Source organism: Dunckerocampus dactyliophorus, chromosome 14 (assembly GCF_027744805.1).
Source record: "Dunckerocampus dactyliophorus isolate RoL2022-P2 chromosome 14, RoL_Ddac_1.1, whole genome shotgun sequence".
Taxonomy (NCBI): domain Eukaryota; kingdom Metazoa; phylum Chordata; class Actinopteri; order Syngnathiformes; family Syngnathidae; genus Dunckerocampus; species Dunckerocampus dactyliophorus.
In genome coordinates, this window is record NC_072832.1 from 6775222 (window position 1) to 6795000 (window position 19779).

Here is a 19779-nt window from a genome sequence, read left to right on the forward strand (position 1 = left end):
TGGCTGACTTCCTGTTTTTTGAAAATGCTGCATTGTGCGTCCTGTGTGAAACTGGTGGCAGGGGCTCCTTTTTCTAAATTTACAGGGGATGTTCGTGCTTGGGATCACTAATAAATACAATTTTTTTTACAATTTTTCACCTGGCCTGACTTACTTGTAGACTTTGGTGACTCTTCATGCAAGTTCGGCTCCCCCACATGATATATTTTAATTTGCAGTTTCAGTATGGCCCTATAGAAGTAACTGAATACGCCCCCCACACAAACAGATATGGACCCAAATGTAGGCCTAAAACTACTCTTCATTTCCTGTTATATCATGTATGTATGTATGTTTTGTTTTTTTTTTACCTTTTTCAGCTTGATGACAGCCTCCCTGGTCTCCGAGTCGGTGGTCAGGTCAAACATTCCCAGGCCGTCTCCGTCCGTCAGGCGGTAGTTGACCAGCCCATTGTCTCCCATGTCGGGGTCTTTGGCCTTGAGGCGGCCCACCTCCTCCCCCTCCACTTTATCCTCGGACACAGACATGGAGTACACGCCTGCGAGGGAAGATGAGCGCAGAGGTGAGCGGAGGGATTGGATTGGCCGGATATGATTGCCGTTTACACCCAAAGAGGCTGGATCAGTTTAGGAGGGCAGGAGGGATTAACATCTACACCAACTGTCTTCTATGGACTCAAGGTTGTTCATATCCCCTATGGAGGCGGGTGTGTGTGTGTGTGTGTGTGTGTGTGTTAAAGAACGACCATTTCCCCTCTCACTTCTTTTGTCCTTTTATCAAACAATCTCATCTGCCCTACGTCCACTCTTCATCATGAATCCTCTCTCGCTTCCTCCTCCTGCGTCATCTTTTCAGCTTCCAATTCTACTTTTCTCCTCCTTTCTTCACCACTTCATCCCTTCTGCTCAGACCCAACAGTTTTTGGATATTTTATTTCTAGTTTTCAAGTATGTTGAGTGCTAGAACATCCAGCGCTGCAACCCCCAACACAACAATGTTGTTATTTTAATTATTATTATTATTGTTATCATTAGCGGTAGTAGTAGTCCTGTTGATAGTGTTGTGTACTGCTAATAATAATATAGCGGAACCGTAAACAAACTGCAGTTCAGGGACGCTAGCGCCTCATATTTGTTTTTGTTTCAGAGCTGTAACAATAGGGGTGTCATGAGGCACTCCGTTCACAAGACGAGGCGATGCGCGAGATTGGGTCTACAGGAACGAGACAAGACATGATTTTAACATTACTTTTAAGAAAAATACAATGAAAAAATATATGACGATATATTGCAATCTACTAATTTAATTTCTACTACGTTACACTCTTGCACTCTGTGTGTATGCTAGCGGCCCTGCCTCCACCCACTGAGACAAAGAGACTATGACTGACAAAAGAACTCACTCCGTTGTTCTTTGGAACAAACACATCAAGGTTCTGTACCAATGCGCAGAGTGAACTGTCTTCCTGCCTGTTTGGAAGCGAGAGATGAAAACAGACACGCATGCACGTGGCAATATACAGTATAAAGGCTGGCAAAATTATCCAGTTCATTTTCATTTATTGTGGATGTCACTTTTACACAAGGTGGCAGAAGTGCATTTGATAAGAGCTCGGCATGTGAATTTGAATGGAAAAAGCACACATGACAGCAAGGAGGAAGTGGGAGGACATGGAGGAGTGTAGCGTGCAGCAGGTTACGCATTGCGGGGACATTTTAACACATGCACACACACACACGCACCCTGCACACGCGCGTATGTGTACACACACACAGTCCGTTCCAAGTGTGAAAATTGTAAATAGTTCATGGTGTTATATTTGTTAATACATTCTTATTTTGATGTAAAGCAACCCCTTTTGTGTTGTGAATGTTGTGGGAGGGTTGCTCAGATATTTGAGCTGTCAGAAAAGCAAACAATTTGTGTCAAAGTGAAAGTTATGCTTAAAATATAGCTTTTCACAAAAAGCTGGTTTTCTCCCTTTTTTATTGAGGAACTGATATTTTGCTGAAACTTACCTATGTTCTACTGCTGATTACTAAAGAACGGAAAAAGGTAGAAACAAACTTGTTTTTTTTTGCTGAAAGACATGAGTCTGTTTCTTTTGGTAGGTTCCATAGAACACAATATTCTGTGTGCCTTGAAAGATCAGTCAAAATCGTCTAAAATGGCCGGTACTGAACGGGTTGTCTTTTGAAAAATGGCTGGGATTGAATTTTTATTAATATTTTTGAATTAAAAATGGTCATACAAATGTAAAAAGAAGTTCAGCACGGTAAAACACATGGAACTGTGAAAAAAACAAACCTTCCATGCTGTACTCGCGTCATGCGCTGTGACTTTTGAAGCGTAAACGTTTGATGGAATTCAGACTTTCGAGGTTGCCTTTATGACTAAAAGTGCTCCACATGAATGCATTGAGATGTTATTAGGATGCGTCACATCCAAATACACTGGATTGATCCAGTCAATTCACATTTACCACCCTGTCAATCACAAGTTCTTTGCTCAGCTTAGAGGTTTTGCTTTTAGCTTCTTGGGTGCCCTCATTCCAGTCCATGCTTCCACGTCTTTACCTCCTTCCCCCCACCTCCTCCTTCGCCCCATTTCTCTCCCGTCTACCTCTTCAGCCTCTTTTCTCCTCCTGCCTTCCTCCATTTCTTCCCTCACTGCACCTCCTTTGCCTCTTAATCCTCATCTCAGTCTATTCTCATTGAAACCAGGACTCATATACAGTGTATACTTTATATGTGTTTCAATTCTTAGTGTTCTATGCAGCCCCTAAGTGTTTTGTATTCCCATCATCTTTTCAAGTCAGGATGTCTTTTGTGCAGCTGGATTGCAGTCATCATCTTTTTGGGGGTGATGAGGTGGCAGCTCAGTAATCCTAGCAAGCAGTGTTGAGTAATTGATATGTGCCTGTGAAAACGTGACAGCTATCAGGCTTAAAAAAAAAAAAAAAAAAAAGAACAGAAAAATCTTTCGCAGCGTCTTTTTGGAGCCCTGGCCTTTTGTTGCTGTGAGGAGAGGCAGACGCAAATGAATAGTGGTTAACTTTTTTTTTTTTTTTTTACTCGTCTTCCTCCCTGCACTGAGCTTCCTAAGAACGACTACTGGATAATTAGCTAAAAGGGAGACAATGGCGGTGACAGCGAGGCTTCGCGAAGCCTTCACGCTGACTGTATTTTTTTACAAAAACGGCACAAAAATTGCAACCGTCTTTGTGATTTTTTTGAGGGAATTTTTTTTTCCTCATTTAAGCTTTGCTGCCTCTTCAAAGTGTTAAATATGTAATCAGTGTCCTCATTCACACCATCTGGAACATTCTTCTGGCAGGTCCTCCTTCTGCTTGTGGTTTATTCTTTTTTTTTTCCACGAACCTTCCAACAACATGTGCGGTGTGTTGACTTGTAGCTGTGTACATACACAAGTGTTGCACGCTTTAAGAACCGTACGGCTCATCAAATTTAGCCCTTGATTGTAAGGGAACCATATTTAATAAAAGTCGCATGCAAGGAGACAAATCAGTACAACCTGAATGGCCGGCTTCTAGAGAAAAGGTCTAACCTCTCCAGGAAAAGATGAACCTTTATAGCAGGGGTTCCCAAACCTTTTACAGTCGCATACACCTTCAGACCTTTGACTTTTGTTTGAATTATTTAGAAATAGTGAACATAATTAATTTGTTGATTAATTTTATTGTAATTCCAGGTCAAACATTTGTATTTTTTTGTTTCACATGAGCTCTGATAAATAGATAAGTCATCATCCCACATATCGTTTATTCCAGTCTGATGTTGGCATCCTTCCGTTTGAACGGGGTTGAATTTTAGCACCACTTTTTTTGTCCACTCACGATGGCTATGGTTTAAGTCTGCATATTAATTTAAGACCAAACCGAATGGGAAAGTTTAACCATCATGATAAAGCAGTGTCCGAAGTACAAAAAATACATGCAACCAACGATAAAGCCTCGTTCTTGGGGGGTTTTCACCGCTGCGCCGTGCGGGATTGGAACGCCTATATAAACGAAATCTTCAAGATTAAACACTCTCAATGCACAAAAGAATCATCACACTTACTTATTTGTTCATATGACGCACACGGAGCCTCTGCTCCATGAGGCGTTTAGGTGCACTGGTAATTGTGAGCGTTAGGCAATAATTGTTTTGAATTTTTATACCCCCTATTACAATCGCCATACCCCATTTTGGGAACCTACGCTTTATAGGTTTTGCATATGCGAGGGGAGGGGTAATCTAAAATGAGAGGCTGAAGGTATCTTAAAATGCACCCAAGGCTGTTGAGTCTGAGCATGTGAAGGACTTGTTCTGGAGACAAGAGGCCTCTTGCCTCAGGCAGATCATAAAAGCAAGTCTGTGTGACATTAATGTGTACCATAGCAGAAATACATATGTATGAAATACATACTGTATGTACGTGCATAATAATAACCAGTATTAGTAAACTAAAATGGAATAATCGACGCAAAACATTTTATAAGTGCAATAACAAACCCCATTTTCCTGACAGTAACCTGAGTGATTGCTTAACGAAGGGTAATCACTGGTAATGACGAGCGATAATGACAAGTAGGAGATGGATGAATGGATGTTTTTAAGCAAGAATGTGGTGTAAATATTGATAATAAACAAGCGACCGCTTCAGGACCTTTTAGTACAGCTTTACCAGAAACATCTGGATGTCATTGGCTGACATTCTCAGTGTCTTAGATATCTGCACGATAAATGGAAAATAAGACCTCACTTGCACTTCAGTATGCAATTTTGGAAATACTTCTCTGGATTTGCTGCTTCTGTCAGCTGTGACGCATGCTGACGGCCAAATGGTAAAAAAAACAAAACAACAACAGCAAAGAAAAACGTTCACGTCCAGCATTAACACACACACGCAAACTTTGGTAGATTAACATTATCTCCAGTACTCACTCTGCGGGAACTTTGGTGGGTTGTCGTTGACGTCGGTGAGGCTGATCTTGACCTCGGTGGTCCCCGAGAGCCCGCCCATGTGACCGCCCATGTCTTTGGCCTGGATGACCACGTCATACTCCTGGCGAGCCTCGCGGTCCATGTTTGGCAGTGCTGTGCGGATGATACCTGCGTGCAGGAAGAAGTCACTTTTACACTTAATGCAAGCTGCTAGCTCCTTAGTCTTATTTTACATCATTCGGTAATAATGACACACTTGAATGCGGTATAGGGGTGTCCTAACTTGTACAGCGAGGGCCGCATTCATAAAAACTGAAGGATGTGTAGGGGCCACTTTGATACATGATGCACATTAAAGATGCTAAAACCAATCCAATGTAGGTCAATATGTGCTAAGCTGTCTGAAAAAAACATCTCAGCTTTGTGTTATAAGCATGTTAGTATAATATACTGTATAATATATCTCAACAATGAACTCATTCTATTTTTACAAGATACCAAGAGCCAATAAAAGACGAGCTTCAGGATGGAAATGGCCCATGGACACTGCTGATGTAGGGGTTCCCTATGTTTTCAGTTCCCTTTTGGTTTTTACTCTATTCTATTACGTTTTTGCACCTCCGACCAAATATTTCTTTTGATGATACAGTCGGCCCTCGCTAGATGGCGGTTCAAACATCACACTCTCCCTCTATTGTGGTTTTTCAAAGATTTATTAATAAATGATAGCTGTTTTGTGGTTGAAAAAAGCCTATTATTAGTAAAGAACATGCATAATTAAGCAAATTGTACATATTCTTGGCCTAAATTAAGCATTTTCAAGTCTAAAAATGGCTAAATGAACGAAAATACAAATATAATGCTCTCCGAAGACGTGATATACAGTATAGTGTAATATTCTGTGACTTGTTGAGTCTCTTTTTAAGAGACGGGGCCTGGGAAGTGAGGTGTGACGTCAGCTAGCTAGAGTTGACTGTGTTTAGCATGGCCAGCAGTGTGGAGCGTGTGAGTGACTGGTGTGAGTTGTGGCCGACAGCAGCTCTGTGTGTTCTCTGCTTGTTAATGAAGCGATTGAAGTGCACCGTGAGTCTCATGATTGTTAACAATAAAATCTATGCAGGAGGTAGATATCTATGTATTTATGACACTCGCAGCATCCCACTGTTTATTTTATTGTGTGTTTTTCTACTTAAATGCAATTTTTTTTTTCGTCTTTATGTTACAATTGTATACACTTGCATGCCCTGTTTATTATTTATAGCTTTTTGGAGTGTGTCTTCTCACTCCTAACGCTAGAAGACTTCCTGTGTACCCAAATTGTGTTGTTGAATCTGCATTGTGAAGGTGCTGATGTAATATTAAGGTGTGTTCTGCGCTCCACAAAGTGCCCTTCAGGTTGATGGCAGGTTTCACCTGAAGCGAGGATGTGATTACATGTTTGATTCATTGCGTTTGTTGCCATGGATACCAGGCCAGAGCACATCAGTGATGTGTGTGACGTGACCTCAAGAAAAAAAAAAAACCCAAAACAAAGTAGAAATATATATATATATTTCTGGACACGCTTTAGAGCTTTTCAATGTGTTTTCCCTCTAAACTCAATTTGACTTTTAAACAAGTGCCAGATTATTTTGCTCCATTTCACAACACTGATAATCTTTGATGTCAGTTTCATTCAGGGAGGGGGGCTGTTGGTCGTGTTAAGGTTGTTTTTATTTTTTGATAGCGTCAGGCGTCAGGCCGGCTGCTGTGTGCATATCTGCTGCGTTTGTGTGACAGCATGCAAAGCTGATAATCTCCAAACCAATTAGAAATGTGAGCTTTGGATGCGAGCCAGCCAAATAGCCAACACTGCTGTGATTAGCTAAGATTTACCCTGCACAAATCCAACATCACACCCCGCCCTCAGACGCTCTCTGAACCAGCATCATCACCACTCAGTATGACCGGACATCCATCCATCCATCCATCCATCCATCCATCCATCCACCCATCGATCGATCCATCCATCCATCCATCCATCCATCCATCCATCCATCCATCCACCCATCCATCCATCCATCCATCCATCCATCCATCCATCCATCCATCCACCCATCCATCCATCCATCCACCCATCCATCCATCCATCCATCCATCCATCCACCCATCGATCGATCCACCCATCCATCCATCCATCCACCCATCCATCCATCCATCCATCCATCCATCCATCCATCCATCCATCCATCCATCCATCCACCCATCCATCCATCCATCCACCCATCCATCCATCCATCCATCCATCCACCCATCGATCGATCCACCCATCCATCCATCCATCCATCCATCCATCCATCCATCCATCCATCCATCCATCCATCACCAAGTCGTCAGGACTCTATCAATGTAACCATTAAGCGTATGCAGCACTGACTTCAAAGACAAACATTATTGCCATAAAACATGCTCCAATGGCTACTATTTCTTCAAGAAACCAAAAATAGCACAGCCCAGTGATTTTATATCAAGGTTATTCAAGTGGAGGCCTGCGAGTTTTGTTCAAAACTTGGGAGTGACAGAAAAGCGCAGATTGCTCTTGGTATGTAGAGGATCTTTGTTTTTGCAGTAGGTTCTTATGGTTTTGTCATATAGAGATCTTTGACTATCATTTTTGGCAGTTCTATCTAGTCTGACTGGTGTGAGTGTGTCCCACCCAGTCTTTGAGCATGAACTGATGAAGCCTGCTCGGATGAGAGGCAAAACGTCTTCTAGGACAACCTGAACAGCCCAGTTGCGATCGATTGAATGCCCTGAGAATACATCGACCTGGATGAATGAGAATATTCACAGGCAAACAGCAGGTATTCCTGTCATTTTAGACGGTCTTTCACGAGCAGCAGCATGCTCCTGTCAGGATCTTTGACTTGCGTTTTTGTAGGAGATCCTTAAAAACAGCAAAGCACTCCTGTCATACAGAGTATTTTTGAAGCATGTCGTTAAAAACAACAAAACACTCTGGTAATATAGAGGATCTTTGACTAGTGTCTTTGGCAAAAGGGTCCCAAAAAACAGCAGCTTGCTCCTGTCATATAGAAGATCTTTGTTTGTCCGTTTTGCAGGAGATCCTTAAAAACAGCAGATCGTTTTTAGCAGTAGGCTCTTCAGAATAGTCCTGTCATAAAGAGGATCTTTGACTAGCATTTTTGGCAGTTGGTGTTTGTGTCCTATTTGAGGGTCCTTCACTAATGTTTTTGCAGTACACGTATGTCCTTAAAAACAGCAGAACGCGCCCATCAAGTCTCAGACTAGCGTTTTTGCAGTAGATCCTTAGAAACAGCAGAGCACTCCTGTGATATAGAGAATTTTTGACAAGCATTTTTGGCAGTATGTTCCTAAAAACATGTCATAAAGAGCACCTTTGACCAGTGTTTTTGCAGTAGCGCCTTAAAAAGAGCAGAACACTCTTGTCATATAGAGAATCTTTGAGTTAGCTTTTTGGCATAAGGTTCTTAAAAACAGTAGCTTGCGTTTGTCATATAGAGCATTGTTGTCTGGCAATTTTACAGTAGATTCTTAAAAACAGCAGATTGTTTTTGGCAATAGGCTCTTCAGAGTTGGCATATAGAGCAGGGGTCCCCATGGGCGGGGCCGAAACGGGCCGTCGGAGACCTTCAGGCGCAATGGTAAAAAAATGCAAAAAACAAAAACATTGTAAATAACTACACTGAATTGTATGTAAATGAATATCAATTTTGGAAACATGGGCCTTTATTTTATTCCAATAATAATAAACAGTTAGAAATCCCAGTTTTTGCATGTTTATGTTGTTGTGTTTTGACGAGCGGCGACCCGTCCCACTTTACTCGATGGTCCTTCAACGCACCATAGTTGTGTGCATGTGCTAACTTTCTCCCATGCTGCACAGATAGACTACTATACTGGATTTTACCTGTTTTTCTTTCACCTCATATTTGCTTCCAAATGTGGGAATGCATGAAGGTAAGGTTTGATGACGTTATTGCTAATGCGTGTATTTGTTCAGTACACAACCTCAAGTTCATTCATGCTAGCACACTGCCTGTTAGCACACATATCAAACAGCGACTTTAAAATTTTCTTTCTGGAAAACTAACTCCAGGCTCGTAATGGTGGCTGGTGGGCTTATATTTATTTTTCTGCTTTGAATTTGATGTGGTTCCTGTCGTAGTTTTACAAAACCAGATGTTTGTGGGAAGGCGAGCTGGTCTGTGGGTCCAAAAAGGTTGGAGACCACTGATACGGAGGATCTTTGAGTAGAAATTTTGGCAGTAGTTTTTAAAAAAAAATAGCAATGCGCTTTTGTCATATAGAGGATCCGTTGACAAGTGTGAAAATATCGCTTGTGTTTTTATTTATGATTATATCGTCCATTTGGTGATGTAAAAATGTTAAGGTTAGGCAGAGGTATTGACATTACAGACAAAATAAGAATGATAGCGAGGGGAGGAGTGTGGCCCCTCCGGTCCTTAGCTTTCTGAAAATGTGTCCCCCAGAACAATTTAGTTGAGTATCCCTGTCTTTCATCATCCTCAATGAACCAAGACGGGTACATCACTTTCTAATAGACTGTGCAGGTGTACCTAATGTTGACTGAATGTACCTAATGTTCCCCTCCCCAGTGTATCGTAGTGGGACTTAATCATGTTTCTTCATCCTCACCTGTCTGGGGCTCCACAGAGAAGTATGGCTGTCCCTGCAGGATGCTGTACACCAGCCGGGCGCTGTTACCATACGTGGGGTCGTCAGCGTCTGTCGCCGTCACCTGGATCACAGAAGTACCTGCAGGACACGAGAAAACAAGTCAGCTTTAAGTTGACAAGAAAGCGTGTTTGATATACCCGTCTGCACACATGAAGACGCTTTCAAGCTGCTTCTGCACAGTCGGACCACCACCATCACTGCTTCTTAACATTTTATCTTTACAAGACGGGCCTGGTGGCAAACTTCTATCACCAGGCAGCCATCTTTTTAGGCCTCCATGCAGCTGCGTTAGCACAGTCTGCCTGCAGCAACACCTCCACTTATCTCCAATTTTAATTTGAAGCAGACAGACGTCCTTGTGAGTTCTGAGGTCCACGAGGGATCCCAGCCCAGCGACATGGTTCCCTTCTGTGGTCCAGGCTGATGCCCGACTCGTGTGTTCAGGTTTCACGTGGTCGGACAAGCTTGAAATGGAATCGCTCAAACGTCCTCTCAGAGGGTCTTTCTTTGAAAGCACCGTCCTTTCAGAGACAGGAATGCTGCAGCCCTAAAGAGTCCCCGTGACCACAGCCAATCCGGACTAGATAGTCTATCAATATCGGAAGCTCTTAGTCAGGAGACTCTGAGGGGCATGTCGAGACTTTGATTCCTTTTAATGTACTGGCTAATGGTGCGGTCGTGTATCCGCCTCGTGGTCACACTTCCTGTGGTCGGGTTTCCGTGACAATCAATAATGCCTGAAGAAGGCTGATGATGAGCTCTGTCACTGACTTCATTAGCACATGCCACTCAGGTTGTTCTTTACACGACATTACCAGATGTTCTCCTACTGTTCATATCTGCTTTGGCTGCAAGACTCCATACTATCCATACATAATATTAGCTGACGTAGAGAAAGACGTGTTTAAATTTGATGAAAACGCAGTTAAACAAGTTTTTATTGGACCTTAAGAACCTGTCCTAATCCGGGAGCCTCGTCCAAAGTATAATAGCTAGCTGCTAAAGGCTACCACACCTTGCTATGACTCAAAAATGTCAAATTTTGGTTTCACAAGAACTGCCCATCTCCTACTCACCAACGTTGGACATCTCGGGCACCCTGGCGTAGTACGGCCCGTGGAGAAACTCTGGAGGATTGTCGTTGATGTCCTGCACCTTGACGATGAACTCAGAAGGCGGCTCCAGAGGCTTGTTGGTGTCCCTGGCCACGGCCTGGGCGGTGAGCGTGTACTGGGCCTGCTGCTCGCGGTCTAGCGTCTTGGTTGCGTGGATGTTGCCCGTCTTGTCGTCAATCACAAAAGTCGTCCCCGCTCCCTCGCCGGACAGGATGTACTTGATGTTGCCATCTCCCGAGTCGACGTCGGAGTGGAGCTGGGAGAGGATTGATGGAATGATGGAAGAAGGGATGGACGAAAGGTGGGTGAGACAAATGGACAAGATGGACACAGTCAAAGGCAGGGAAACGGTTGTCTTACAGTCTGCACACTAACACTTCAAGTAGGAGACAGAGATGGATGTGACAGAGATGGATGTGTTGTTTGTGTGGGTGTGGGTGAGATTATAAGTGCCAGATTTAAACGTCTGTCATCCAGCTAGTGACAATTAAACTCTTGTTCTTCCTTTACGACCATGAAATATGACACCGGCTAATCATTTTGCTCATTGAGTCACGTTCTTATTGTTGTGGAGCGATACAAGTGATCACCGTCACTCCCGGAAGCAAGCATGACCCTTCCGCTTTCTACTCCACTCCCCCAATAAGGCATGCTCAAATCACCTCGCACTGCATCACTGGAGGGACATTTTAACCAAACAACTTTAAATGTAAGCATATATGGTAAATATTAGGCTATTTAATAAAACAGACAGTATTTTATTACTAAATAATTGTATTTAAGTTCATTTGAAATAATTAGCAAAATGTTTTGCTAATAATAATAGCTATATTTTAAACATATCGAATAACATTGTAAATTATATTATTATTATAAGTAATAAATAATAAAATTGAATAATATTTGTACAAAAAATACCTTGTTGGGTTTTTTTGTGGCAAAAAAAACGCTAGATTCCTTAAATTTGAGCTTTCTAAGACCAGGAGCAAACAAAACATACAAAGCCTTCTTTTAAGTAAGAAGGAAAAATAAACAATGTAAGGTATTTACATATGAACATTAAAATTGGTCCGATACAAACGTCAGAGTAGCTTATGTCCAAATTAAAACTATGATAAAGCTACTAGAATGGAGAGAAGAGTCAACTTTAAAAACTCACCCTGCCCACCAGAACTGGGTCGGGCCCCGTGTACTCCTCGATGACGAAGAACTGATTCCAAACCCAACCTCGTTTGGACCTGTGCAGAACCTGACCCTCTTTGCCTGCCCTCGGTCTGTGTCTGTGCAGCGACATGTGACCTGCACACACACACACACACACACACACACTCTCAGGTCACTCCACAATTAAATTACAAGATGTTGTCTACTGTGTGTGTGTCTTCCCCGAAATTTGGGGTCTTGTCCAGCTTGCTTTGCTAGGATGAAGTGTTAAGATTGAGGGGCGACTAAGGACTCATGAGATCAAAGGCTGTGTTCTTCCGTCCAAAGTGGACTGTTGTGCCTTGGCAGAGGTTAGACTAGATTGGAGGAGGTGTCCCTCCCATCGAAGAGTCAGTTTAAGGTTTTGACTGCGGTGGAGTCGTCCTACCTGCACGTCTGTGTGAGCGATGGCCGGCGGACGTGTCCCATCTCCGGCTGGCTGATGCCAGGCTACAGAGGGCACAAAGTCCCGCCAGTAGCACAAAGACCCTCAGCAGCCCGACGTCTTGCCGCTTCATCGTCGTCATCATCATCATGGAGTCCAACCTGAGCAACCTTGTGCTTGGATGTGGCCTCCTCCCGACCACTCCGCCTCCTCTGGGGTGACTTCCTGTTTGGTGAAGGGAATTGGCTAGTTCTTTAGCATGTGACCCGCTCTTCTTCTTCTTCTTTCTCCTGTCACGTAAGTCTGCAAGAAAAGAAACAGTTCAGTCACATTTGTGATGATTTGTCAATTCGTCCCCCAACACAGATGAGGAAGTATGTTGTCTGCATGAAGCCCACCTCGTTATGCAGCTCTAATTAGCCCGTCAGTAAACTCATTAGCTTGAAGAAAATCCTCATCAGAAAGATGTTAATGCTTTCTAAAAGACAGCCAAACACGGCATTTTATCACAATCTGACGATAAAAAAAACAGTAACTGATCTGCAGCTTCTCCTATGGCAGTGCCTCTCAATTACTTTCTGTCATGCCCCCAGTGGGGGACAGAAATGTTGTCGCGCACCCCCAGTTTGAAATACAATTGGAAAAACTGATCATATCTATGTATTAGGTCTGTCACGATTAAAAATGTTGCTGGTCGATAATTGTGCTGCAAATTATCGTCAATCGATTTTATCGGAAAAACATTTTTTTTACAATTTTTTCATTGTCATGAGAGGTGTACTGCACATTTGAACCACTAGATGGTAGTCAAGTATAGTGTACGGTGTACCTGTGTGCGCCATTCGCCTGACACGGACGTTGCCTGTATGTATGTTTTGCTCTTTTACTTTATATACATGTGGAATATAGGAATATAATTACATTGCATTTTTTTTTAGCTCCACCTGTTGCTTTGGCAAGCATTTGTCAAGCTAAATTTTGTGGAAGTAGTACAACAAATATTGTTTTTGTTTAACTAGAGTATGAAAATAGTATGAAAAAAATAGGTTTTAAAAATATCACTGGTGAAGTCAACGCCATTGTGTTGAATCAGCTGTAATTCTACTTATAGACACTAGTGAGCGCCAGAATAGGCTCTTGTTGGATAATCAGAGCCAGGTGGTGTGGTGGTCACATGACCACCAGGAAGTGGACTTGGAGCTAAGAAAGGTAGCAGTCGTGAAACCTATGCTAACTTAGTGTATATGAATACAAATCAAGCTAGAGGGGAACATTTATGGACAATGGACTCGTGGAGTGTCATTTAACGCGACGATGAATTCTGACGTAAGTTTAAAATGTCTGCTTTATTGTGCCAGAACGTCTTTTGTGTGTCCATATGCGTGCTTAATGTTCAATAGCGCTCTTTCTTCCTTTGGCTTTTTATTGGCTGCTGCTTGACCACATGATTAGCCAAGCAGGAAGCGTTTACAGTTAATCCAACACGACCTCATCAAGTGGCTAATTATCCTGCAGAATTGATTGATGGGGCTTGTTGGAGAGTCTTCTTTGCAAGCAACAAAAATGACCTTGAAGGTAAGACAAATCCATTACTGGAACCATTGAAAAGTGGCAAAAAAGGAGGTTAAAGAATTTAAACATCTTTTGTGGGGAGTAAAAAATTTTTTTAGTTTGAACAATGAATAAACACAAGTTTAAAAAACAAGGTTCAAGCACTTTTAATATGTTTTCATCTTTCTCCGTCACTGTAGAGTAGTGGTAATAGGCAGTATTTTAACTATGCTCATTAGTATTCTTTTATCACGTTAGAAGATAGATTATGCTCTAAATCAGAAGAAATGAAATGTTATTAAAATAAAAATGCTTGTTTTTTGTAATTAATTCATGTATGCACTCATTTAGCTTCTACTTTTCAATTCTGTTTTTCCTCTGCAGTCATTTTGTAGCAGCCAGGACATTAGAGTTTAATTTGTTTTTCACAGAGAACTTCATATTTTTGTGCAATTTGTTTTCCCTTTTACTTTTCTTAATGAGTGCATTTTTTTTTTTTAGATATCATGCACACATCTTTCAGTACTTTAACTATATGCAACAAATTCATGTGTAGTAAAATGAGGGGGATAAATAATTAGAACTTTAGCTTTTAAAATTTTCTTTTTGTGTGTTTTCTGCATTCTAAAGTGGCGTTTACACTTGCATGCATTTTGCCTCCGCATTGTCCCCCAATTTGCCATGGCAATAGATGTTATTTATTTGTTTACGCCTGAAAAGCGCGGAGACTAGTTTGCGCACTGTTTGCGTTCTGTTTACACATACATTATCCAATTGGTGACCAAAAATAGTGCGCATTGGCACAAAATGACCACGTTCCCTCCCACCTTGTCAAGTAGTGTTTATGTCTATTTGACGACAGTCATACGTGCGATGCACATTGTTCCCACATGGGTATGCACTGTCACCACCACTTCCCGCATCCATGAAGCAGTCGTGGGATTATTAGGTCCCGCTCTGTCCCGCGTGATGCCATTCAACAGCAGCCATCACCACTATAGAGCTTCATTAATTCCTCTATTTGCAAGGAACCTACAAGATCTTGAACTCCAGAGAAGAAGCTCATGTGATAAAGAAAGGTAAGTCTATTTTCCTCGCAGCTGTAGGTAGAGAATGTGCAGAGAGCAGGAATGAGGCAATAAACTAGGAATAAAAAAAAGAGGCACAAACAGTGTATTAGAGGGAATTAGTTAGTTAGCTTGCGAAGCTCTTCGGATGAGGAGCGAAACGTCCGACACATTCTTCACAGAAGTACAGATGACGTCTCAAGAAGCCTTTCCCTCGTTGGACAACTCCTGTACAACTGAGAGCCTACACAGACGTATTAGAGGGAATTGCTGACTAAAAGACATCGCTTTGGGCATTATGATTAGTAATTGACAAAAAATCGCAAGGAAGAACCAAGGCGCTACAGAAATGTCTTGAAAATTTCCCCCGAGTTGCTCTGAGAGGTGGTGGAAAAGTTAACCCATTCATGTGAATGAGACACGCACAGGCATCGCTTTTATACGCACCGCCTGTATTGTTTGCACATAGGTTGCGGTGCCTTCGCGTTGCATTCACGATTAGTTCACGGAAATTATTTGTGGAATTTTCTTTGCGCACTGGCACGCAGGCCCGCACTTCACACCTGTTAACGACCAATTCACTCTTTAGCGCTCAAAATTGCATACCACTGCGGGGACAACGTGCGTACAAGTGTAAAAACTAGGCTTATCAGTGGGGGGGGGGGGGGGGGCTGCTGTCATTGTTTAATTTGCATAATTGGCCATGAGGCATGTGCATGTAGTTTTGACGGATAGCCCACCCCCACCTTCCCACGGACGAGCCCCATAATAATGTGTTTATGAGGAGGTGGAGTATTTCATCTCTGAAACGAGTGGATGGAATTACTGACCACTCTGGGGTTCCGGTCAGAGAACACAAAGTCCTCGGGAGGTCTCATCATTTTTAATTGTGGACTTTGAAGTGTACACACGGTGCATTACTGTTGTTCACTAAACTCCAACATATGCATATAAAGTGAATGCTAATATAAACAATGGCAACAAATATACGCCAATTAAACTGTAGTCTTAAATCAGCATGTGCAGTTTAGCCAATATTGAGCCAATTCCTTTAGCAGTCAGATGCTATTCATTAAATAAACATAGCCATAATTGCCACTATAATGGTATCAGAACATCAATAAAACATACACACATAAGAGAAGCCATCAATGCTTCAAATATCTCTTAAAGCGTTAGGAAACTCACGTCGGCAGTGACTTCTGCACTGATAGCTCATAGAAAGCAAGCCGCCGAGGGAGTGGCAATACCAATTACGACACGCGCACAAACTGGAAGCGGAAGTGCCGCTTTCAAAGTAAAAGTTTTCAAACTAAGATTAATTAATGTAACTAATTAATTAGAATGCATGTATGGGAAACCCTGAGGTCAGTGTAGCAAAAAGCAACAATGTTGGTGACTTTCACACGACACGTAACAATAAAATAATTAAATGTGAAATGCACTCAAAGTCCAAGCACCTGAAGGAACCTTGTTAAAGAGCACCCAACTTATTTTAATGGTTCAGAATCTCCTCACGGGCTGTCAAAGTGTCAACTAGTGTGTCGGAAGTTGAGCGTCAGCCTAATTTAACGTGTTAACACGAAGGAAGTCCAAAATAAATTGGTAATTTCATTTGACCGCTCATCTTTTATTCTGAGGCGATGGTGTCACTGACAAGGAATATTTAATGGTAGTCTCTGAGTGTCACCTCTCGAATATGAAACGTCACCATCATTAATTGATTTTTCTTCTGGGCAAAAGAACAAAAACACAACAGGAACATCTTGTGGCTTTTTTTATTTGAAATATATTTAATTTTTTTCTTCTCATACACTAGCAGACGTGTGAGGGAACTGTCGAGCGAGGCCGCACAGAAACAAGACGGCGATAACGACTCCCAAGGGTGAGTGAGGCTTTTTGACCCTGCCACTTCCTGTGTCTGAATGCATGATTCAAGAGTGGCATGAGAACACCAAACAATGTTTGTGCCTTTATATACAGCATACAGTATATACTGTGTGTGTGTGTGTGTGTGTGTGTGTGTCCCTCAGGGCCGTGTCGTTGTCACGAGCCAGCCCGAGATGTCTGTGATTCATTGAGTAACATTAGAGCTAAGTTCTGCTGGGCGGGGAGGCTTAGAGGGGGGGAGCGTTCCAGAGGTCTTAGCGGCGGGGTCGCGCCTTCGCTAACTGACACCACGTGTGCCAGTTTGTGTCAGAACAGTGTAAATGTGCGCTAAAGACATTAGAGATGATTAAAAGTTGAAGCACGCTGCCCGTCGACTGCTGTCTGCTTTTTCTCTGTCAATATGATTAACTTCTGTTCCTGTGTTGTTCTCCGAGCTTGCACATTCGGTCACACGATCCAAATTAAATAACAAAGTATGCATTTTGATTATAGCCTACCAGCCCAAATACTGCACTCTTAAAATTAATCATAAAAAGACATCAGATATTTCACCACGAGTTCAGCAAAATGCTATATTATATATGCTGTATATACTTTACCTTTAAAATGTACCATATGTCATGCAAAGGCAGACTGTCCAGCATGTATGCATTTTTCATACTCGGCACGCATTTTTACCCTATGCTTGTACACTTTGCTGCTCTCCAGATACGCAGTGTGTTGCCTTTTGCAGATTTTCAGTTTTGAGTTCAGTATTTGAAACCTGGATAATGCTCTTGTGTCAAAGCACCAGCGTAGGTGCGCTACACTGGCTCGCTCCTGTGTGTACAGTCATGGAAAAAATGATTAGACATCCCTTGTTTTTGTTGTCATTGTTATATTTGTCCAAACAAAGGTACCTTTAGTTGTACCAGGCATTAAAATGAACAAAAAACTGAAGATACAAGGGTGGTCTAATCATTTTTTCCATGAGTGTACAACTTCAGAGTGCGTACACAACACCTCCGCAAACGCCTTCTCCTCCCATTCTAACATTTGCAATTAAAATGACTGTTGGAGCACACTGATCAGTTCCAGTTGCGATAACACTCCCCTTCTCTCGTCAATTACCATCATCCGCTCGCTGTGAAGGAAGCTAACAAGTGAAATAATTAACGACGGCTGTGGTTGCACACAGAGTTGTCGTGGCACATGCTCAACCCCAAAGCTATAAAAGCAGGGGTGTTCAAAGTATGGTGATGAGGCCATAAGTCGCCCAGCAAAAATGGAAAAATAGAGCAAAAAGCGTAATGTCAAGAGAAAAAGCTGCAATGTTGATACTAGTCATAGTAACACAAAGCTTTGTCTTGGCACCCTGCATCATTTGATTTTTCTGTAGTTTACTAATAAAATGTCTTCAAGGTTGGCAGGTCTGTCAATATTTTGCTATGGAAACACAAAATTTGCTAGTGTGTCCTCAAATTGCAGTACATTTTGCTTTGAAAATGGTACAGGTTTGCTCAAACCGGGTAGTTTCCCATATACAGTAGATGTAATATATGTGCATTTGGTCATACAAATGCTATATTAGGTCCCGGGAATATCATTTGACTCAAAATGCTGTATTTTGGCATTGAAAAGCTACTTGAGATCAGGAAAAAGGCTGACTTTGGCCATGTAAATCCTATATTTTACCCTGAAAATGCAATATTTGCCAATAAAGTTGATATGGTAGTCACAAAAATGTCATTTGACTTAAAATGCTCTAATATGCCACTAAAATTGCTATAGTAGGACAGGAAATGCTATTGTTGTCATGTAAATGTTATATTTTGCTTTAAAAAAATGCTTAAAGTTACTCTTGCCCCAACATTGTAGTTTGCCATGTAAATGTGATGCCATTAAAATGCTACTGTAGGTTACAAGAATGTCACCACTTGCCTCACAATGCTATATTTTGCTATTAAAAGCTATATTAGGTAACAAAAACACTTTGGTAATATTTTGCATGAATATGCTAGACTCAGTTACGTAATCACCAGATTGCAGATCCATGTGTCGTTCCCAAATACCGACTCTTCATGCAAAAACATCACAGAAAGACGTATAAAACCATGCCATTTAAAGGCTCCATATTTGATGCTTTCATGTTACGTTAACTGGAAGATGTCACACGCACGTACACACACTCGACTTCCGTCTTGGACAGCATGCTCCGCAACTGTTTTGTGGCTAATAATAGGAACCTGGGTTTGCTGTCGTCTGTCCAAAAAGCTGCACAGGCTCAAATGTGGATTCCAATACAATCTGTGAGGAGATTATTGGTTTTTGACTGGAGGCAGCGTTGCACAACACAAAACAACTTGTAAGGCTGCATTTACACTGCACTGCCCTTTTCAGATACCCCACCATCGAGTTTGGTACCCCGATAGCAGGGTACCAAAGGGTGGAACAGTTATGGCTAATGCACACCTGCAACTGGCATCAGAGGCTCCTCATGCCGGACGCCTGGCCAATACCACACTGTTCCGACCAGATGGAAGATTTTTTCCCTCCTGTGTTTATTCTAGGATGATAAAAATGGGGTCATGAGAGGTTTTTAATGAGATTTTCCGTTACTGTCGAAATCCACTCTCCAAAACAAATCCCCCAAGCTACTCGCTTGTAGATGCAAAGCCGCCGACCTCCCTTCTTTTTTCTCTCCCAAACACACGCTGCTTTGAATCAGACGCGATGTGCGAGTGAGAGATGACGATAAGGCGGCGAACGGGAGGAGTGAACCGGACAAAGAGCAACGGGAAGGACAGCCAATCACGGAAGAGGAGAAAGCAGATGTGCACTTTCCTGGAAATGACAAACTGTCGAGTAGATTTCACACACAAACGCTGACCATGTTGAGGATTTAATGTTTGGAGCTT

The 19779-nt window shown here is 42.1% G+C and overlaps 1 protein-coding gene and 1 long non-coding RNA gene across 3 annotated transcripts in view; one reads left to right on the plus strand and one right to left on the minus strand.

Annotated features, from left to right (window-relative positions):
* The window catches only part of cdh11 (cadherin 11, type 2, OB-cadherin (osteoblast)), an 89030-nt gene that overhangs the window by 14773 nt on the left and 54478 nt on the right, over positions 1 to 19779 (minus strand). Inside the window, exons 3-9 of one of the 2 annotated variants that reach the window (XM_054798258.1) lie at positions 19334 to 19427; positions 12378 to 12677; positions 11946 to 12085; positions 10748 to 11042; positions 9630 to 9749; positions 4950 to 5117; positions 351 to 538 (exon numbers count right to left, since the gene is read on the minus strand). In XM_054798258.1, coding sequence (XP_054654233.1) covers positions 351 to 538; positions 4950 to 5117; positions 9630 to 9749; positions 10748 to 11042; positions 11946 to 12085; positions 12378 to 12677; positions 19334 to 19346 — 1224 coding nt within the window. In that variant the 5' untranslated portion in view covers positions 19347 to 19427. The remainder of the gene's footprint in view (positions 1 to 350; positions 539 to 4949; positions 5118 to 9629; positions 9750 to 10747; positions 11043 to 11945; positions 12086 to 12377; positions 12678 to 19333; positions 19428 to 19779) is intronic. The other variant, XM_054798259.1, reaches the window with a different exon arrangement.
* LOC129193719 (uncharacterized) overlaps positions 13565 to 19779 on the plus strand; it is a 61295-nt gene continuing 55080 nt past the window's right edge. Inside the window, exons 1-3 of the long non-coding RNA XR_008573598.1 lie at positions 13565 to 13700; positions 13827 to 13949; positions 16812 to 16877. This is a non-coding gene — a long non-coding RNA (uncharacterized LOC129193719). The remainder of the gene's footprint in view (positions 13701 to 13826; positions 13950 to 16811; positions 16878 to 19779) is intronic.